At 35.6% G+C, this 22,972-nt stretch overlaps 1 protein-coding gene across 7 annotated transcripts in view; it reads right to left on the bottom strand.

The window, feature by feature from the left end:
• The window catches only part of LOC110108496 (protein CHLOROPLAST ENHANCING STRESS TOLERANCE, chloroplastic), a 45,694-nt gene extending 29,044 nt beyond the window's left edge, over nt 1–16,650 (bottom strand). For all 7 annotated transcript variants that reach the window (XR_003701158.1, XR_002304469.2, XR_002304470.2 and 4 more), the window contains exons 1-2: nt 16,197–16,650; nt 16,076–16,120 (exon numbers count right to left, since the gene is read on the bottom strand). Coding sequence is in view for 4 of the 7 variants with exons in the window: in XM_028695907.1 (XP_028551740.1) it covers nt 16,076–16,120; nt 16,197–16,502 (351 nt within the window). In the remaining 3 variants the exon portion in view is untranslated. The remainder of the gene's footprint in view (nt 1–16,075; nt 16,121–16,196) is intronic.
• Nucleotides 16,651–22,972: the final 6,322 nt, after the last annotated feature.

Genomic DNA, 22,972 nt, shown 5'->3' with positions numbered 1-22,972 from the left:
ATTTCTTCTTTTAAATATATATATATATATATATATATAATGATGAAGGTTTTGTTCACAAACAGGGTAGAGATATCCCAGAAAATGAAGGAAAATTCTAACTTAATTCCTTCTTTTTGCATACATGTTGTATTGGTGAAAGAGTTTGTTTGATAGTTATACGGCAATCCCACGACCTCTCAGCCAACAGTCGAAGCCTTTACAAACTTCAGCGGACCTTCAGCTTTCCGGCTAAAATTACCTCTGCCATCCCCATGGCTGCTTAAATCCCATTTCCCTGCCCAACATCCAAGTAACCCATGTGTTTCACGTGGAACCTTCTTGATTCCTACCCATAGTAAAGTCAAAATAATAATAATAAGAGGGCCACATGTGCATTTCATTATTGTCCTGTAGAAACTTTTTTTTTAACACAGAGATAATGAGTCTAATCAACTCAGCAATCTTATCCTCCTTCAATAGCTACACTCCAACATAGCTTACATCACATTCCACCTCTATAGTCTCTTAAAAATAAAAAGAGTTTTCTTTCATTTACTCTACTGAAACCATTCAGCCCATTTCTTTCACCTAAAGCCCATTCCTCTCATTCCACTACAGAAAATCACTTATGCTATTTCACATAGAATGCTATAACATTTTTTTTTTGTTCTCTGTACTTAGCAGTCCTTCTCTAGTCCAACGACTGCTTACAAAAATTTTGGTATTAGTTTAGAAATCTAGCATCAACAGTCCATTTTTTTTTAAGGGTCATTACTCAATCAGTCCGCTTGCACCACTCTCTAAATAGTCCATTCATAACAAAGTTGTAGCAAATCATTTTACCCTATGCCGAAACAACTCTGAGCTCATAATACTAGCACACTTTAAATTACCAAGGCCCAATAGCTTTTGTTGCAAGAAAGCATTGCCTAGATTCATTGAGTACTCTAAAGCCCAACTAATTCAGCCCACTCATCTCTCATTTTCCACACAAAAGAGGTCAAACAGTGAGCTCCTCCTTTATTATTTACCCTTTTTTAAAGATATACTAGCTGATGCATTTGATTCCATTAACATTTTGCTAGTCACCTGGTATTATCTTCGTCATCAATTCTATATATGTGTAAAAAAAAGGTTAAAAAAAAAAGAATAAAAAAGGATATTTTTTGTATCTCGCCGCCGCCATCCCTGCCGCCGACATGCAAAGGTATAATCTCTAAACTCAGATTTTCATTCTCGACATTGGCGGAGAACTAGCAAACCCCCTACGCGCTCACGTAGCGTTGTGGGGAGGGAAGCTAGTGCGACGCCTATGACGAGGCGGGAAATCGCATAAAATCCTATCTTCGATGCTCGCAACGAGCCAGCAAACCCCCTACGCGCTCACATAGCGTTGTAGGGAGGGAAACCGGTGCGGTGCTTACGACGAGGTGGATAATCCCTGGAGTGCTCATGTAGCACAAAGGGGGACAAAAAATAAGTACCTCCGAACGCTCACGTAGTGCAGAGGAGGGAAAGAAAATTACACTCTTTAATAACAAAAAAAACCCTTAAACGCTCATGTAGCGGGTGGGGATAAAAAAAATAATAATTTTGCAATCGTGGTGTCATTTTTGACACCTACCTGAAGCGCTCACGTAGCGTCGAGGGGAAATGTTGCCTCTTGGTTTTTCCCCTAAACGGGGGAGACGCCGAGAGGTTACCGAAATTTTCAACAAAATTGGGGACTTGGACTTGAATAAAATTTGCACAGCATGAGACTTATTTGAGATCAAATGATCAATAATTTAAACTTACACTTGAATCAAATGAGCTAAATGTGAGAACTCAAATTTGATTTGGACTTGAACATGTTTGAACTCAAGCAAAGACTTGAGTTGGACCACAGGAAACTCGTACAATGAACGATGATGAATTGAACTTCATTTGGACTGAATGACATTAACTTAAATTTGGAATTAAATTCAAAAGAAACAAATGCAAAGAACTTTAACTTGAATTAAACTTGCAAAGACACAGGGGACCTGAACATAGAACTTGAATTCAATCAAACTACAAGAGGCTCAAATTTCCAAAGGCTTCAAAATATTTTGACTTAAACTTGAACCAAGATGATGACAAGTTTAAATTTCACTAAAAATGAAACCATGATTAATTGCAAAGGAACATATGTGAAATTTGCAATTGATAAGAAAACTTGCAAATACTATTTGCTTACAAGTAGTGATGACTTGTAGACAACGTGATTAAACTCTTTGCTATGATGCCTTTAATGGATAGCAAATGAAGGAAACATGCAACAAGTGTTCAAATTGAAATATGACATTCCCACAAGCAATATAAGTCAACATGCAAGCAAGAATCAAGTGGAAATGCAAATCTATCTTGAAAGTTAAACATAATTAAGACAAAAGAGCAATAAGGAACTTCATTTGAACGATGATATAATATTTCCAATGAAATATTGGGAGACTACCATTTTAATTGAGAAGCAAGTGGAAATGTATAAAACTTGTGGATCAATGGACTTGTAAGGTGTCATTCGCTCATGAATGATGATAACACAATATGACGATACAATGTCTTCAAGGGACTGCAAAATCCATATGCAATGGGCAATCAACCAGCTATGATACTTATCTCAATCATGTAGTTGAATAATGTGAGATAATTGCAACAATCGCAAGGAGGTACAATGAACATTATAGTTCGACAGTCAACCATAATCTACAAACAAACACATAAAGCTCTCAATGCATTCAAGTGACGAATAATGAAAACAAAATGGGCTCAGAGTATCCAGCCAAGTCTATTTGAGAATGATATTTGTATCGATCATTCAATCAAATACAATGAGAAAGATGCGACATGTAACTTGATGACAATCAAGTATCAACTATGCAATAGATAAAAAAAATTGAATGAAAATGAATAAACATGGAGAAGTGCAATATAGTCTCTATCGATAGCAATTCAATATACAAAAGAATGCATGAGTTTCCTACAAGCTGAAGAGTTCAATAGGCGACATATGAGACACCATCTGAAGGCAAGAGTGTTATGTCAACAATATATACAAATCACCTACAGACTGTTGCAATAGGAGGTGGTGAATAAATGATAGGATGTCCACACAGCTGACAACAATCAAATTGCTAGTAAATACATTGGCTTCTTACAAGCATTGAAGGGCAACATGTAATGAATGTCAATGAATAAGAGAGAAGTAGGTGTAAGTGAGGGTCTCATCAATCAGCTTGTATGTAAGGAGGGATGAATGCAATGCATACAACAACACTTCCAACACGAATATAACACAAATATAGTAACTCGTTGATCGACGTATAAGAAGATTGTTGATGGAGATAGCATAGTTAGGTGTCAACATCAAATTGTTAATAAAAATAATGATTTTTCCCACAGTAAATTATAGTAAAAATACAACAGACCACAACAAGTGTAACAAATGGATAAGAACATACAAGCTCCTATGAGCTGTTATAGAAGATCCGTTGTACACTCAATAGGCTGTCCACAAGAAAAATGTTAGATGACTAAAACAAATGTAAATGCCTATGGGCCATTCAAAGAGACCCGTTGTGCACCTAATACGTCACCCATAAGAAAGATACAAGGGAACTGCAGCAAATGCAAGAACCTACGAATAAAAGTAGGAGACTCGTCAATGCACTACGATCCACCTACATAAAGCAACAAGTAGTGCACGATAGTCCACCTGTACAAAGCAGCAAGTAACTCTATTCAGAAGTTGCTACGCCACGCCACCGAATCCGCAACATTTATGCAAGCGGACATAAGGAATTTATAAATATTATTATAATACCCCTGCACATGCACCGTAGTTTGTATACACATAGGTACAAAAGGGGTAAATGTAATCTTAGACCCGCAAGGGCCCCGACGAGCGTGTTATTGGTACACACGTGTCGTCTAAGGATGCTGCGCGGGTTATTAAATTTAAACCCGATCCTCCTAAGCAGGTAAAAAGGAGTAGACAGTGTATAATTATAAAATGCTCTCAAACACCGCATGGGCCCCGGCGAGCGTCTTGTGGGAACACACGTGACGTCTAGGGATGCTGCGTGGGTCAACAAGTGAATTCAAGTTCGAATCCGATCCTTCTATATGGATCAATAGAAGTCAACAGGATTCGAACCATCAGACAAATACACGATTGTGGCGGCCGATATATTTATTTTTATACATTCATATTATGCCTTTAAGACCTAAAATCAATAGAATTAACTAACAAAGGCACAAAGCCTATGAGATACCCGATCCTCTGTCAACATCCAGATAGAGTCGACAAGGTTCAAACTACAAATGAAAATGCTCCCAAACACCCCGATGATGACCGTGTTGAATGTTTATCTTAACCGAAGGGGTTCATAAATACTTTCAAATGCCACCAAAACTCCAAAACTCTACAAAATCCAAAATCCCAAAATCCATCTATTTAAAAATAAAATCCATCCATCAACACTTAAAGCAAACTTCATCCACCCTCCGTAATAGTTTGTCGGGGTGGACAAATTGAAAAATACTTCAGCTTTGTCGGGGTGGACAAATTGAAAAATACTTCAGCTCACAAAGAGCTAATGCCTGGTCGAAAATATCACTAGGATCCATTCTCAAACAATCTCCTGCCAGTAAGGACGTGGTACGTGTCCTCTAACAAATTTCAATTTTAAATGTCAAAACCTTCAAATTACCAAACTCTTTAAACCCTTCCAAGTTCAAACCCAATTTCTACCAATACCTAAACCCATTGCTGCTACTATATGCCAGATAACACGTATATTCTATACGAATCTGATCGATGACTAGCCTTAATCGAAAGTTCTCTCTCGTGATCGGGAGGGGTAATTAACTATAGGGGCTTGCGCCTATAGGAAACCAGAACTCAGATCATAAAGTCCTCACAAAATGAGGGCCAAATCTCTGGGTAGTGTCTTATCTACAAACTCATCTGCCTTCCAAAATTTATCCCGGAATTTATCCCGTTAAAACTCCCTCGCCAAATAAAAAGCAACAATCAATCGCACGGCGAGAAGGCCGGGGCCGAATTTTTGGAGCCCATAGATTTGCGGGTCTAAGATTATATTTACCCCTTGTGTACATATGTGTATACAAACTACGGTGCATGTGCAGTGGTATTATAATAATATTTATAAACGCCTTATGTCCGCTTGCATAAATGTTGCGGATCCGGTGGCGTGGCGTAACAACTTCTGAATATAGTTACTCGCTGCTTTGTACAGGTGGACTGTCGTGCACTACTTGTTGCTTTCTGCAGGTGGATCGTAGTGCACTGACGAGTCTCCTGCTTTTATTCGTAGGTGTTTGCATTTGTTGCAGTTCCCTTGTATCTTTCTTATGGGTGACGTATTAGGTGCACAACGGTCTCTTTCAACGGCCCATAGGCATTTACATTTGTTTTAGTCATATGACATTTTGCTTGTGGACAGCCTATAGAGTGTACAACGGATCTTCTATAATAGCTCATAGGAGCTTGTATGTTCTTATCCATTCGTTACACTTGTTGTGGTCTGTTGTATTTCTACTATAATTTACTATGGGAAAAAATCATTATAATTATTAACAATTTGATGTTGACACCTGACTATGCTATCTCCATCAACAATCTTCTTATACGTCGATCAGCAAGTTACTATATTAATGTTATATTCGTGTTGGAAGTGTTGTTGTATGCATTGCATCCATCCCTCCTTACATACAAGCTGATTGATGAGACCCTCAATTACACCTACTTCTCTCTTATTCATTTACATTCATTACACGTTGCTCTTCAATGCTTATAAGAAGCCAATGTATTTGCTAGCAATTTTATTGTTGTCAGTTGTGTGGACATCCTGTCATTTATTCACCACCTCCTGTTGCGATAGTCTGTAGGTGATTTGTATATATTGTTGACATAACACTCTTGCCTTCAGATTGTGTCTCATATGTCGCCTATTGAACTCTTCAGCTTGTAGGAAACTCATGCATTCTTTTGTATATTGAATTGCTGTCGATAGAGACTATATTGCACTTCTCCATGTTTATTCATTTTCATTCATTTTTTTTTATCTATTGCATAGTTCATACTTGATTGTCATCAAGTTACATGTCGCGTCTTTCTCATTGTAGTTGATTGAATGATCGATACAAATATCATTCTCAAATAGACTTGGCTGGATACTCTGAGCCCATTTTGTTTTCATCATTCGTCACTTGAATGTATTGAGAGCTTTATGTGTTTGTTTATAGATTATGGTTGACTGTCGAACTATAATGTTCATTGTACCTCCTTGCGATTGTTGCAATTATCTCACATTATTCAACTACATGATTGAGATAAGTATCATGAGCTGGTTGATTGCCCATTGCATATAGACTTTGCAGTCCCTTGAAGACATTGTATCGGCATATTGTGTTATCATCATTCATGAGCGAATGACACCTTACAAGTCCATTGATCCACAAGTTATACATTTCCACTTGCTTCTCAATTGAAATGGTAGTCTCTCAATATTTCATTGGAAATATTATATCATCATTCAAATGAGATTCCTTATTCCTCTTTTGTCTTAATTATGTTTAACTTTCAAGATAGATTTGCATTTCCACTTGATTCTTGCTTGCATGTTGACTTATATTGCTTGTGGGAAGGTCATATTTCAATTTGAACACTTGTTGCATGTTTTCTTTATTTGCTATCCATTAAAGGCATCATAGCAAGGAGTTTAATCATGTTGTCTACAAGTCATCACTACTTGTAAGCAAATAGTATTTGCAAGTCTTCTTATGCATTGCAAATTCCACATATGTTCCTTTGCAATTAATCATGGTTTCATTTTTAGTGAAATTTAAATTATCATCATCATGGTTCAAGTTCAAGTCAAAATCTTTTGAAGCCTTTGGAAATTTGAGCCTCTTGTAGTTTGATTGAATTCAAGTTCTATGTTCAGGTCCCCTGTGTCCTTGCAAGTTTAATTCAAGTTAAAGTTCTTTGCATTTATTTCTTTTGAATTTAATTCCAAATTTAAGTTAATGTCATTTAGTCCAAATGAAGTTCAATTCATCATCGTTCATTGTAAGAGTTCCCTGTGGTCCAACTCAAGTCTTTGCTTGAGTTCAAACATGTTCAAGTCCAAATCAAATTTGAGTTCTCACATTTAGCTCATTTGATTCAAGTTTAAGTTTAAATTATTGATCATCTGATCTCAAATAAGTGTCATGCTGTCCAAATTTTATTCAAGTCCAAGACCCCAATTTTGCTGAAAATTTCGGCATCCTCCCGGCGTCTCCCCTGTTTAGGGAAAAAACCAAGAGGCAACCTTTCCCCTCGACGCTACGTGAGCGCTTCAGGTAGGTGTCAAAAATGACATCACGATTGCAAAATTATTATTTTTTTATCCCCTCCCGCTACATGAGCGTTTAATGGTTTTTTTTTTTATTTTTGTTATTAAAGAGCACAATTTTTCCCCCTTCTGCACTACGTGAGCGTTCGGAGGTACTTATTTATGTCCCCCTTTGTGCTACATGAGCACTCCAGGGATTATCCACCTCGTCGTAAGCACCGCGCCGGTTTCCCTCCCTACAAAGCTACGTGAGCGCGTAGGGGGTTTGCCGGCTCGTTGCGAGCGTTGATGATAGGATTTTAGGCGATTTCCCGCCTCGTCATAGGCGTCGCACTAGCTTCCCTCCCCACAACGCTACGTGAGCGCATAGGGGGTTTGCTAGTTCGCCGCCAATGTCGAGAATGAAAATCTGAGTTTAGAGATTATACCTTTGCATGTCGACGACAGGGATGGCGGCGGCGAGATACATAAAATCTCCTTTTTATTCTTTTATTTAACATTTTTTTACATATATATATATATAATTGATAACGAAGATAATACCAGGTGACAAGCAAAATGTTAATGGAATTAAATTCATCAGTTAGTATATCTTTAAAAAAGGGTAAATAATAAAGGAGGAGCTCACTGTTTGACATCTTTTGTGTGGAAAATGAGAGATGAGTGGGCTGAATTAGTTCGGCTTTAGAGTACTCAATGAATCTAGGCAATGCTTTCTTGCAACAAAAGCTGTTGGGCCTTGGTAATTTAAAGTGGGCTGGAATTTATGAGCTCAGAGTTGTTTCGGCATAGGGTAAAATGATTTGTTACAACTTTGTTATGAATGGACTATTTAGAGAGTAGTGCAAGCGGGCTGGTTGGGTAATAGCCCTTAAAAAAATGGACTGTTGATGCTAGATTTCTAAACTAATACCAAAAATTTTGTAAGCAGCCGTTAGACTAGAGAAGGACGGTTAAGTATAGAGAACAAAAAAAAAAGGTTACAGCATTCTATGTGAAATAGCATAAGTGATTTTCTGCAGTGGAATGAGAGGAATGGGCTTTAGGTGAAAGAAATGGGCTGAATGGTTTCAGTAGAGTAAATGAAAGAAAACTCTTTTTATTTTTAAGAGACTATAGAGGTGGAATGTGATGTAAGCTATGTTGGAGTGTAGCTATTGAAGGAGGATAAGGTTGTTGAGTTGATTAGACTCATTATCTTTGTGTAAAAAAAAGATTCTACATGACAATAATGAAATGCACATGTGGCCCTCTTATTATTATTATTTTGACTTTACTATGGGCAGGAATCAAGAAGGTTCCACGTGAAACACATGGGTTACTTGGATGTTGGGCAGGGAAATGGGATTTAAGCAGCCATGGGGATGGCAGAGATAATTTGAGCCGAAAAGCTGAAGGTCCGCTAAAGTTTGTAAAGGCTTCGACTGTTGGCTGAGAGGTCGTGGGATTGCTGTATAACTATCAAGCAAACTCTTTCACCAAAATAGTTAAATTCATGGAACCCTCAAAATATTTAATAAGAAATTGTAAGTACTATTCCTCCATGTAAGGAAATTAAAGAAGCAAACGCCACCCGATACTATAGTAATCATAAAAGAAGGCCTCAGTATTGTATCAATCAACAAAGGCTCTCAAAGTATAGCAATCCTAGGTAATAAGGAATCTCAACATTGAAGCAATTAAAGGATACTACAGCAATCTAAGGCAATAAGGAATCTCAACATTGCAGCAATTAAAGGATATTATAGCATTCATCGAGTACTGTAACAATCAACAGTTACCATAACAATCAAAGACTTTCTTGAGGATCCAGAATTATAACAAAGTTAGCAAAACTATGATAATCAAAGACATCCTGGTTTGCATCATTCTAATTGACTTGGAAAATTTTGGCTCCGGTTAATTAAAGATTGGATATTTATCATGCAAATCTAGCAAAGTTGATATGCTTCCAACAAGGTAGCCCATGAATCGTCACAAATAAACCTTTCATCCCAAGATACAAGAAACCTGTGGCACTCACTAATAATTGTGAAAAAATTCATGTACAAAAGATGACTTCAAGAACAAAAAGATTGAACTAGTCTAGTAAAGAGATGGATGTGAATTTGCAATGAGAAAATCAAAAGAGAGACGAATCCACAATACTAGCAAAAGGTTCATGAAATAAGCTTAAATTAGATACAATGATGCTTAGAATACTATCATAGCTTTCAAAATTTCTATTTCAGAAGTATTCATCCCAATGTATTGTATGGTAGGGGTGTAAGTGAGCCGAGCTGGCTCGCGAGCTGGCTCGAGCTCGACTCGTTTATGGGCTCTCGAGCCGAGCTTATCGAGCTCACGAGTCGAGCTCGAGCTCAAACTTTCACCTGTTGAGTTCGGCTGGAAGATTGAGGTTAAACGTGGAGTAGAGGAGGCAAGGGAAGTGTTGGGGTCGGGTGAAAGCTTTCTGACGTGAAGCTTCTTGTGGACGAAATGAAGAGGGAGGAAGCTAGGTTTGGTGGACAAGGCTGGTGTAGGAGGGGCTATGGAGTTTTTTGCTGAGAAAGGGGTTAGGGAAGAGGTCTTTTTTTTTTTAGGTCCCTTGAAGCGAGGACAGCGGAAGAGTTAATATAGTGGGAGGTTGTCAAGAGTTTCCTAATGACAGGCAAGAAGATCCCAGAAGAGAAAGGAAATTCGAACCTTCCTTTTCTACTGTTGGAGCCGGGGAGGAAGAGGACCAAAGAAAGGTTTTTTTTTTTCGTTGTAGACCTCTTGCATCTAGTAGGTCTATTCTCCCAAGAAATGTCACAGATTTTTGGAGGAACTTGTACAACCATAGCAAGAAAAGGAAGGGGCATAAGACCACGGGAGTTGGAACTTTTGTTTTGGCCAGACATAGGAGAGGAAAATTGACAACCAAGGATTTTTTGTTGACTTCCTTCTAATAACGAAGATTGTAAGGCTCAGTTTGTAATATTAGGCACACAACAGCACTGAATTTGCATAAAATAAGATGAGATATTAAATGCACATTAGATTATACATGACATTTTTCTCTATTTGGTCTCCAAATTTTTCTAGGAAGGATTTCAAATTAATTGCCTCATTAGAGTTCTGTCAGTTTCATTTTAAAGGCAATTTGGTGCGTTTGAGGCCAGCTGCAACAGAGAAACAACAGGGATAAATAAGGTAATGCATTTATTAGCATTTAAAGCAGATTTGATTTTTTTTTGGCACCTGCTTTTGCTAAAAAAAAAATTAACTGAAAATCATATTGATGCTTTATCACTTATGCATTAATTCAAGAGGGCAGTGATGTTTCAATCAGCCTCCAAAAAAAAAGTCTCGATTTGTGTGTCATTTTCTCATTTTGCGCGTTGATTGCCTCGCAAAATTTGTCGAATTCGCCGAATATCCAAATTAAACAAATTGATAGTGAATTTAGGTATTGTTGATATCTCGATCGCAATGGCGTAGTCCGTTTCACAATCGGACGCCGTTTGAGCACGCCGAGAGTAATGTTTACATGTGGACCATCTCAATTTGCGTGCACCAGCTCAATTAAATAAATTGGTAGTGCATTTAGGGTGTTACTGATGTTCCGGACACAACGATGCAGTCCGTTTCACGATCGGACGTCGTTTGAGCAGCCTCGCACTTTAATTTCGGGTGTCGGTCATCTCTTTTGACAGATCTCGTCCGATTCGATAGCAAGGGGGCTTGACCTAGCAGAATTTGATGTCCTGATCGCGACGGCGCCATCCGTTTGGCAATCATAGGTCGTTTGATCCTTCAAGTGACACGTGGGGCTAAGGCGCATATCGCTTTACTCACCAGTTTGGCCCTTTCGTAAGTGGTTTGAGGTGTCGGGGTCAACAAGGACCCAAAATTTCAGCGAGAAAGGAATATTTTCTATGTTTCTGCTACATGTTAACAAAGCAAGGCATTTAGGCCAAGGTAAGTGTTCAACGCAAACAACTTTGAACATAAAATGATATTTCTATTACATAGAAAACCATAACAAAACTCTAGAAATTAGATAATATGCTCTTTACAATTACAATACAAATGATGCATAGGCAGAATTCCGGCGCCAGTCGACAGTTGGGCAGAATTTCAACATAAGTTGACAGTCGGGTGAAAGTCCGGCGGTGGTCGAGGAGGAGTTTCTTCCTTCTCTTCCTTTTCTCCCTTCACTTCTCTTCTTGCTTGGGGTCCCCTCTCAAGAGAAATGAGGAGACTATTTATAATTTTCTGAGAGTGGCACGGCCAGTAATAGGAGGAAGATCAGGGGTAAATTGGGAGTGATTTGAATAGATGGCCGATGTATAATCCCTTGATCATGGACCGTTTATTGAGCATTTGTATGCCTTACTGATATCGGAATTTGGCAATCTTGGTCTCGTTGGATTCGTCTCGTCAAGTTGCTCGATTCGGCTATAAGCACGCCATATTTGGAAACTGTTTGGTAATCCAAATTATGGATTTAACCTTCCAAATGTGGTTTGGGTCTTTGATTTGGACTTATTTGGGCTCGGATTGAGTTGAATTTGGTGTCGTTCGTATTTCCGAGAAGTTCAGTTCGACTGTAAGTTTGCTGAAATTAGAGTTTAGATGGTCCTGAATTTAATTTTTGAAGTTTCCAACTTGATTTTGTCACGAGATTCGTGCCCGATCCAGATAATTTTATGATGATATATCAATTACCAATGAAAAGAATATCATGAAAATAAATAAGCATTGTATATTTAAGTATGATTATAGTTGTATATCAAAAAAGAAGGATCTACAGTGCTAAAAATAAATCCTTGCTTCTATAGGTAACTGGCGAAGGTGTCATACCATTGGTGAGGTGCTTATCTAAGTCTATAAATAGCCTTTTGCAATAGTCATACATTCCCCGCATTCTATACATTTTTAAAACTTGGAGGTTGAGCCATGTAAATTGTTTCACCAAGTATACCATGAAGAAAGTCATTGGAAACATATAACTGCAAAGCTATCCAGCTGAAATGTAGAGCAATTGAGAGGAGCTAGATACAAGGCATCCTAGCAATAGAACTAAATGTTTCATCGTAGTTTATGAGATGTTCTTGTTTGTAATCTTAAGCAACAAGACAAGCTTCATAACGTGCAACCATACCATTAAATTAAGTTTGCCTATGAAAATCTACTTGCTATTTAGCATGTTTTGCTATGAAGATGGTGATACTAGACTCCAAGTGCCTTGAACCTAAAGGGCATGAAACTCTCAAGACATCACCTGCCTCCATTCGAGAAACTTTGCTGCAGTGGTGTAACAAGTTGGAATAATAAGAGTGGTTATGACATGAGTAAGATTAAGAATGTGTCTTGATTTGAAAGATTCAATTTTTGATCTTGTGGTCAGGCATTTCTGCGAGTAACTAAGAGATGTGAGTGCTAAGGCTGGAAATGTTATGGTTGCAGTGGAGAAGAAATTGGAGAAACAACTGGTGGAATGGGAAATGTGGGTTGAGGGAAGTGGGCCTTGTGATGAATTGGAAATGGAGGTTGTGGAGTGTTTGATAGGGATGATACATACATGGCCCAAGGTAAGGAGAGATTATTATGTGCGGACACCAGACACAGCTTACCGTCCAGAGGCCAATCAGGTGCAGCCACGTCATTCAGTACCGAGCATTACTGAGCTCAGAACCGAGCAGTACCGTGGCACATTTTCATTGGGCTCTGGACGGCATTCGGCGTCCACATAGAATAATGCATCCAAGTTAAGAGGCATAGAAGCAATGACAGAGGACGTTCTGCAATGACAACTAAGACTTTCAGATGAAATGCTAGTTTCATCAAAGGACATAACAGGAAACGAGTGTTTTTCCCTTGAGCAGGTTGTAGCATTTTTAACTTTCATGAAAAGAAGCATACCAAACAAATATATAGTAAAGCAATTTTGGAATCAATATTAAGAGAATGAACTTGTAATCAAAGATAGCAATTGCAGCCAAAGGCTTTAAAATGCGAATATTGTGGTGGTCTATTATATAATGGCTTATATGAAAACCGAAATTTAGTCACTCAGGAAGATAAGTGATTGATATATATAGCAATGAAATGGGAGTCAACCCAAAGATGATGAGGGAGACCTGCTTCTATAAAGAGAGTTTGAGCAATTTCAATTATACAATGATGCTTCTTCTTGGCAATAGCATTCTGTTTAGGAGTGTAGGGATAGCTAAATTTATGTTTAATACCCATTGAGATAGAAGATTTTTAAGAATTTGTTCTTGGATGTTTCGCTGCCATTAATTCACATAATTTTGATTGACCATACTTGGCTGATTTTCAATCAATGTTTTAAATTGAATGAACCTTTGAGTTGAGTCAGATTTGTTGGACATAGGAAAGAGAAAACAAATTCTAGAAAAATCATTAATAAATGATCATAAGATTTGTAGCATAGAGTGTATTATGAAAGATGTTCCCAATATATCAAAATATATAAGTTCCAGAAGTAATGTAGGTAATTGTCTTTGACGGAAAAAAAGGGAAGTTTGTGATGCTTCGCTTGGTGGCATGAGTTACAAGTATATGTACTAGAGGAAATACAAAGAGAAGGATGTTGTTTAGCTAATAAGAGATCCTTGATAGTGTAGCCAATGGCATCAAAGAAAATGGAACAATCATTTTCAAAGTGAGTTTGTGAACCAAAAAAAAATTGATTGTGAGAGCTGTGGAACATGAAGAAGCAGTTTACAAAGAAGTTTAAGATGGGACATTGAAAGAAGCCCTTCAATTGTGGTTAAAATCGATGTTGACTGGCCATTTTTGATAAACACTTGCTCTTTGTCTCGATATAAGATAGGTTGCTTAAGACAATTGGAATTGGTTGTGAGATGTGAACTGGCATCGGAGCTAAATGCTAGTTGTCATTGGAGTAAAAATCAACAACAAATAAAGCTTGCTGAATAGTCCTAAGGGAGGAGTAAGTGAGATTGATATGATGCCAACATTGAGAAGCCAAGTGACCTCCCTAACCAAATATTTGACATGTAATTTGATTAGAACAAAACAACTGTTGTTGGACAAATTGGATGAGTGACCTCCTCAAGTGGATGGATCGGAGTAACTACAACAACTACAAAAGAAATTGGGAAAAAGACCCATCCTCTAGATTCAAGAAATGGAGAGAGCCACAATGGGATCAATAGTTTGAGCATTTTGATCTTCACAAGTGGCTTCATTATCAATATTAATTTCTTCATTACACTGGAGAGAATAGAAATCATCCAAACATGTAGGTTGGAGAGAGGTACAAAAGGTTGTTTTGAAAGCTTTATAGTTAGGAGATAAACCATTAAGAATATATAGGATGATATCTTTAAGATCAATGGTAGAACCAACTAGGGGTGTAAGCGAGCCGAGCCGGCTCGAACTCGACTCGTTAACGAGCTCGCGAGAGCTCGAGCTTGATATTTCCTAAACGAGTTGAGCTCGAGCCCACTTATCGAGCTCAAACTCGAGCTCGAGCTCGAGCTTATTAGGGATTAAACGAGCTAGGATTGATAAGGCAAATACTCGACTCGACTCGACTCGACTCGTTTACACCCCTAGAACCAACTAATGCGATATTATCAGCCTTCGTTTTAACCTCCAATAGAACTTGTGTAATATATTGATTATTCACTGAGAGGTTGTGAAGTTCGTTTTTTTGTTGAATAACTATGGAGCAATTTGTCAACTATAAAAGCCTCTCAATTAAGAATATAGGCAATTATTGTGGTGTATAAAGCTGCAATGAGATTTTGGTCTATGATCATCCATGTAGCATAATGAGAGTTGTGAGAAATGTGATTAGCTTCATCAGCTATCTATTTAGATGGGTAAGAAATAGACCCATCGAGATATCCACTAAACCCATTTGCCTTGAATAGTTTCAGGACCTGAGATCTTCATGTGAGATAGTTGCCAGGGGTGAGTTGAATCGGAACAATGGTTTGAAGTTAGACCTAAAAATTTGTAGGGTAGAATGAATTGTAATTTCATTCATCTTAAGCAAGGATGGATCTTCTGTTTCTACTGCATTCATGTTCAAAGTTGCTAAGACATCCATGGAAAAGCTGAGAAAGGAAGAAATGAAAGTTACCAAAGAGCCCGAAGAACTAAGACAAAGAAGACATGAAATTGGTGAGGTTCCATTGGTCTTTTTTTTTGCTCTAATACATGAAGAAGATAGAAAGCTACGAAAGGTTTTTAATAAATTAGAAAAGATGATGATAGTATCCATCCCAATACAAGTAACTTGGTAATGTATAACAAATACTAGCAGCTTTTTGGAGCTTTGATAGAAAGACCATTTTACAGCAATTCTATTTTAGATGACAGAGTTTGTTTTTTTCAATGATTGTGATTGGTTCATCAGATGGTGTAGATGTAAATGAAAGAAGTGGTGGTTGTGATGGAGAGGAACATTGGCAGCTATTTTGATATTGTTCAATAAATTCACTAACTGCTCATGAAATAGGATTCCTATCCTTTTTTCTTATGGGGATGGCGAAAGATAATTGCAATTGTTAGTGTATGTAGGTATATATGCTAGTTCACGCGCTCGAAGGCCGGTTCTCTAGCAAGAGGAAAGGCCCCTCTATCAGTTGAACTACACGGCTCAGCTCCCATCCTATCCCCTCTTCTCATTGCAGAAAAAAAAATATCCAGATAAAACATCATGGGTTTGAAATTTGCCTCACCTCACCGAAGAGCATATCTCTATTCTTCTTCAGAAGCTCCAAAACCTTCATGAGGAAACCCATCACCGTTAGAACAAACACGTACAAGAAGAGATGGACGTAGAGAGGAAAAAAAAGTTACCCTCTTAATTTTTCCGATGTTCTCCAATTCCTCAGGGCTGGCGTCCTCCTCCAACTTGCTCGATGCACTAAGGCCTGTCTTCTCCTCCTCAATCTCAACATTCACCTCAACGCCGGGAACGCCCAGCTCAGTCTCTTCCTTTCCGACAGCGCTGAGTATGAATGATAGTTTTCGGCGGCGGATGCGTTGCGGCTGCGAGAAAGCGATGATGGAAGTTCCAAAGAGAGAGGAGAGAGATCTGAAAGGGATAGGATTAAGAATGAAGGGCGGGGCTTCGAATGCAGAAAGCGGGAGGCGAAGGGCCATTTCAGTAGCTCGGCGGCGATGAGGTGAATGTCCCGGCGGAGGTTTAGCGATAGGTGCTGGTTTTATCCGCAGCTACTGAACTGTTGGATCATTCTCATGGCTGCCTCACTAGAGTCCACTGCCGGACACGACTTCTTTCTTGGTTTAATTTGGTTAGTTTTATTCTTCAGATAGCTGAGAAACCCAGCTCAGCTTGTATAATGGTTAAGAGTTTTTATTATTAATTAAGAGATTATGAATTAAAATTTTAATAGGAATGTGAGTTTATTTTGATTTACTCCAACGTAAAAAATATTAGAGCTGACAAAATGGTACATTTCTACATTAACACTAATTATTTTCAAATACTTATAAAAAATTTTGGGTTCTTAAGACCTAAAATAAAATTATGGGCAATAATGATGTTTAAAATTCAAATTTTATTTAATAATTGTTCAAGTTTTAGGCTTTGTTTGGGACGGTTTTTTGTTGTTTTCTAAAACATTTTTTAGTACAAAAGTTTTAGTTCATTTTGAACTAAAATTTGTTTTTGAAAGTAGCAAGAAAGTTGTCCCAAACGAAGCCTTAATCTACTTGAAATTAAAATTGATATGAACAAGTTAAATATAGCATACAACAACAACAACATGAAGCCTTTGTCCAACTACGTGGGGTCGGCCATATGAATCATTTTTCGCCATTGTGTCCTGTTAAAAGTAAAATTCTCATTTAAATCTAATAAAAAAATATCATTTATAATATTTTGTAACCAAATTTTTTTGGTCTACCTCTATCTTTCTTAACATAAGTCAAATCTAATACCTCAACTTTCCTAACAGGGTCATCAGAAGGCCTCCGTTTAATGTGGTCAAATCATCTAAGGCGACTCTCTTTAATATTATCTTTCACTGGAGCTACTCCAACATTTTCATGTATATGCGCAAGTCATATCATATCTTTAAGGGCAAAGCCACTCATCCACCTAAGCATCCTCATCTTTGCAACACTTAACTTAGTATTATGCATATATTTTAATGGCCAACATTCGACACCATAAAGCATTGCAGGTCTCACCACCATCTTATAGAATTTTCCCTTAAGTTTGCTTGTGTTTGAACACAAGTAATAACTCTTGCATACATATCTTTAATGATTTTAATATAAGCATTATTAACTCCTTTCTTTTCAAGAACTCTCCATAGCACTTCTCTTGGAACTTTATCATATGCTTTCTTTAAATCAATAAATATCATATGTTGATCCTCCTTATTCTCTCTATATTTCTCCATCAAACCTCTCAATAAATGTATGACTTCCATAGTAGACCTACCCGGCATGAATCCAAATTGATTTTGAGAAACATTAGTATCACACCGCAACCTACGCTCTATAACTCGCTCTCATAGTTTTAAAGTATGACACATTAACTTAATTCATCTATAATTCACAAACTCCTGTACATCACTTTTATTCTTAAAAATATGAATTAACACACTCAATCTCCACAAATCTGACATCTTTTTAGTCTTCAAAATAGTATTAAGAAGTTTAGTATGCTAAGAAATTCTTTCAATCTCCTAAACATTTCTACATCTCTATTACAATATCATCAGCTCCAATAACTTTTCCACACTTTGATCTCTTTAAAGCCTCTCTAACTTCAGTTTTACTAATACGTCAAAAAAAATAAAAATTTTTATTTTCATTTAGGGTGCTAAAGTCACTAAAGTCAATCGTAATTTTATAATATTCATTAAAAAGTTTAGCAAAGTATCTCATCCACTTTTGTTGAATATCATCTTCTAAAAAAAATTTTTTGATCTACATCCTTAATACACTTCACTTGAACTAAATCCTTACTACTCATATCTTTTTGTTTGGCTAACTTATACATATATCTTTATCCCTCCTTAGTACCTCATCTATTATATAAATCATTAAAAGCTAAGCTCTTTGCATCACAAATAGTTTTCTTAGATTCCTTATGAGACTCTTTATAGCTTTCACAATTATCTAAATTTGTACATCTAAACTAATTTTTATAACAAATCTTCTTATTTTTTATATTTTATTGCACTTTTGGATTCCACCATTAACTATATTTACTATTAATAGCTTTTTTACTTCGAAACTTCAATCACATCTTTTGCAATGATCTTAATATCACTAGCCACCTTTTTTCATATAATATTAGCATCCTCATGTACAGACAAAATCTTAAGATTTAAAATCTTACTTTCAAAAATACTTTTGTTAATATTCTTTAAAGGCCTCCATCCAATCTTACAAAAATTATTTTACTTAAATTTTTATTTTTTGCCCCTTTATCTTAAAGTCTAAAACTAATTATCGATGTTGTGTACATAAATTTTCATTCAAATTAACTTTGCAAACTATGCAATCTAAACGATCTAATTTTTTTATAAAAAAATAATCAATATGTGTTTTAATATATCCATTTTTCTAAGTGATAAGATGCTCATCTCTTTTCTTAAATAAGATATTAGCAATTAAAAAATTATAAGCTAAAGAAAAATCTAATATGGTCTTACCACCTTCATTTGTCATTCCAAACTCATGACCATCATAAATACTTTTAAAATCATCCATCTCTCTACCAACATGTCCATTTAAATCTCCTCTAAGAAAAACTCTTTTTTCAAAAGGTATCTTTTATATTAATTATTCTAAGTCATTCCAAAATTTTAATTTTAAATACATATCCAAACATATTTGATGAGCAGAAGCACTTTAATATTAACAATTTTGTATCAACAATAATATTTAAAGTTATAATTATATCTTCAATTCTATTAATTTTTATAACATTATCCTTCAAACTCTTATCTATAATCACATATACACCATTTCTAGTACGACTTTTATCTGAATACCACAGTTTATTTCTTAAACTATTAATCTCCTTAGTCTTCTCTCCAACTCATTTAGTTTCTTAAATGCACAAAATATTTATCTTTCTATGAATCATAATATCTATTAATTATATTACTTTTTTTTAAAGGGAGCCTATATTCCAAGTTCATATCCTAGATTTAGTTTCATGGATTAGCTTCTTTGCTCACATCCGTCCTTGATGTGTGAAGCCTTGCTTATTTAACACTGCACTCATGTGCCGGTGCAGTGGCCCTTACATAATTATCGCTGTATTCAGGGCATACAACAAGTCGCTTCCAGGGGACACCCTAACATTAACATAATTTTTTAAAGGATTCATGTCATGATTATTCGACAAGTTTTACGTTGTTGTTGGCTAGCTAATGCAACCCTACATTTTTCTCATCCAGAACTTGAGACTTGGCAATGACAGTGTTAATAAGTTAAATATGGCATATTTGAAATAAATTCAATTTAATTCAAAATAGACTCATAAGATATATATATATATATATATATATATATATATTCAGAGCATGTGCATCTCTAGAATTGATGAATATAATGTTTTGAATTGATGAATATAAATAATATATTTTTCTATTCAGAGCATGTGTATCTATAGAACTTTATCGAGCTTGTAAGAATAAAGAATGTACACCGACTTCCTACAGTTATATTATCTCCTTAAGAATTAAATATATTTCATATCTTATGCCTAGGTATGATACATATTAATTTAGTATTCTTGGTTATGCCTGCATCTCTCCATCGAGGCTCCATATTACATCAAAATTTAATTACACATATGATCACTATATGCATTAAATTAAGATATGGTAATATTGAAAATATTATTTTAATCATTTAAAGAATAAGAGAACTCATTAGTGCTACATATGATATTTACATCATTAATACAAAACTATATAATTTAGCTAGATATGAAGTAGAATTGAAGTAAACTAATTTTCATTAATAGCATGATAGAAAAAAAAAGGGATAGATATCACCAGAATGGTTCAATCGATCTCTTCTACACTCATTCTCTTTACTTACAGATTTGCTTCCACCAACATAAGTCAAACACTATAATGATGATGTCAAGTACGTACTTCTTTAAAGTCACTTAGTTATCACCCTAAGGAAAGTTCAAAGAAGCACTTTGAATTGTACTGAAGTTATCTAAGAGGCTAAACTTCCTTACAAATATAACACAATGACTATTTATAGGAAAATATAAATTAGGCAACAGGCACTGTGACACTAAAAAGATTGGTGCTGCTACAATATTGCTCTATCTTCAATGAGGTGCTTACTGATGTGGATCAATTACTTAGTGAACTGTCATGACATTTTGATGACAGACCGTGTCCTTGGGAAGTTACAATTGCAATGCCATGGCGCTGTTGACTTTCAAATGTTATAATGGCAGATGAACAATTTGGGAGCCGAGGCTTTATAGAGTGTGACGCTGCGGCATTGAACGACAGAGAACCTAGTATTGCAAAGTTGAACTTATGACATCACGACATGTCAGATAGAGATGTTGGCGTTGCAATGTCGATATTCTACTACTTTGACGGTGTCTTTGATGGTGATATCACATTGTTTGTTCTAATATTGTGGCGTTATATGAACTTAAAATTTTATGTTTTTTTTTTTTAACTGAAACAACACATTTTCACTGGAAATATAACATATAAAATAACATTGTTTACACTTATCATCATGCGACAGTATTTGAGAGGAGATCCAGTGTCAATAACATCCGGGAAGAGTTCCACCGATAATCTGAGAACAGACGAAAGTTTGGCTATGGTTGGTGGACGGAAAGAGATCCAATGGCAACTGATGACAAGGTAGCTCCCCAACTTTTCTCGTTTTATTTTTCTCCCATCGTATGAAGAATGGTGACTATTTATAATTTTTGTGGAGTGGCATAACTAGTAAATGTGGAGAATATCAAGGATATGTTGGGAGTATTCTATAGGACAGTTCATAGTGATCCTCTTGATTATGAAGAATTATCAACCATTTAGATGTCCTAGAGATGTAAGAATTGAGTATTAATCTTGGGCTCGCTCGATTTGTCTTGTCGAGTCACTTATACATATTTTAACTTTATTTTGCCGAGTCACTTATATAATAAAGTGAAATGACTTTGAAATATTAATATACATATTTTGTACCAGAATAAAAAAAAATTATGTCATATATAATTAATTGTAAGCATCATATTACTTTTAAATTAACTAAATTATTAGTTAATATAATTATATTATTATTAAATATAATTAATTAAAATATTCAATAATACAGTTAAACTATTTATGAACTATAATAATAAATATTATAAAATTCCAATAATTTAACTATTTGTGTGATAATTTAGTTGCATTTGTATAACAATTTAGCTGTATTTAATAATTTGACTGTGTTAGTAATTAATACATAATAAGATACTTGAACTTAATGATATATAACATAAAATAAGTTCATTCTATTAAAAAAAATTATGACCTAATAATTTGGGAGATAAATGTTTGGATAGTTCAAAGTCATTTCACTTATTATCATATTATTAGCCAAAATAAAGTTAAAAAACTCCTCATAAATGTGTATAACATTTATTCAATGAAGAAAGGATAGAACTTGACGTCTTGACCTACAAGCTAAGGCTTTGTTTGGGATGATTTTTTTACTAATTTCTAAAGCAGTTTTTTTAGTACAAAAATTTTCAAAAAATTTTGTACTAGAAAACTATTTTAGACAATAGTAAGAAAGTTGTCCCAAACGACGGCTTTCTTGCTGCTTATTAAAGTTGTTTTATAGTACCAAAATTTTAAATTTTGATACTAAAAGCTACTTTAAAAAATAATAAGAAAACCGTTCCAAACGAAACTTAAATCATCGCACCAAAACATAATTTTCTTATCTAATGTGTGGTCTCATCATCAATTTGATTTGCCTATCAATTATCTTGAAATAGCCACACACAACAATTTGTAGTCATAAATAATATGGAGAGTTCTATGTTAAAAATGTATTTAAGCTTAATTTATGAGAGGCAACCATCAATCAACAATTAATAATCATGCTTTGTGTGGCTATCTTGTCAATTAATCAATAATTAACATGTACTACAAGAGTAACAAAGTCTTGTACATTGCCTCATTCTTCATCTACCAGTAAAATAGAAGGTTGGGGGAATATTAATCCCTAAATTTAAGGGGATTATAAAACTTTTATAATTTATAAAATTATACGAGAATTTAAGAATAAAATTTTCATATTATATATAAAATTATAGATATAATTTTTAAATTTAGGAGTCGTAAATGCCGCTCTAATTATTTTTTATTCTACCGTTAAAGTTAAATAATTTTTTTAAAAATTTTTGGAATTATTATTTATTTTTAATTAGGATGAATGTAATGGGTGCAACTGTGATTAATTTTCTGATGCAAAACGGGTTTTCGCAGCGGTTTTGTAAAACCGGTGCACAAAACTGCTGCGATAGGTCACGTTTTTTGGTAGTGATTATTTCTTGCCTTCAATAAATTTTGTCACTTAATGGGAAATAAAGAGCAAAC

This window comes from Dendrobium catenatum, unplaced genomic scaffold (genome assembly GCF_001605985.2).
Source record: "Dendrobium catenatum unplaced genomic scaffold, ASM160598v2 fragScaff_scaffold_72, whole genome shotgun sequence".
NCBI lineage: Eukaryota > Viridiplantae > Streptophyta > Magnoliopsida > Asparagales > Orchidaceae > Dendrobium > Dendrobium catenatum.
This window is presented reverse-complemented; position numbering and strand designations above follow the sequence as displayed.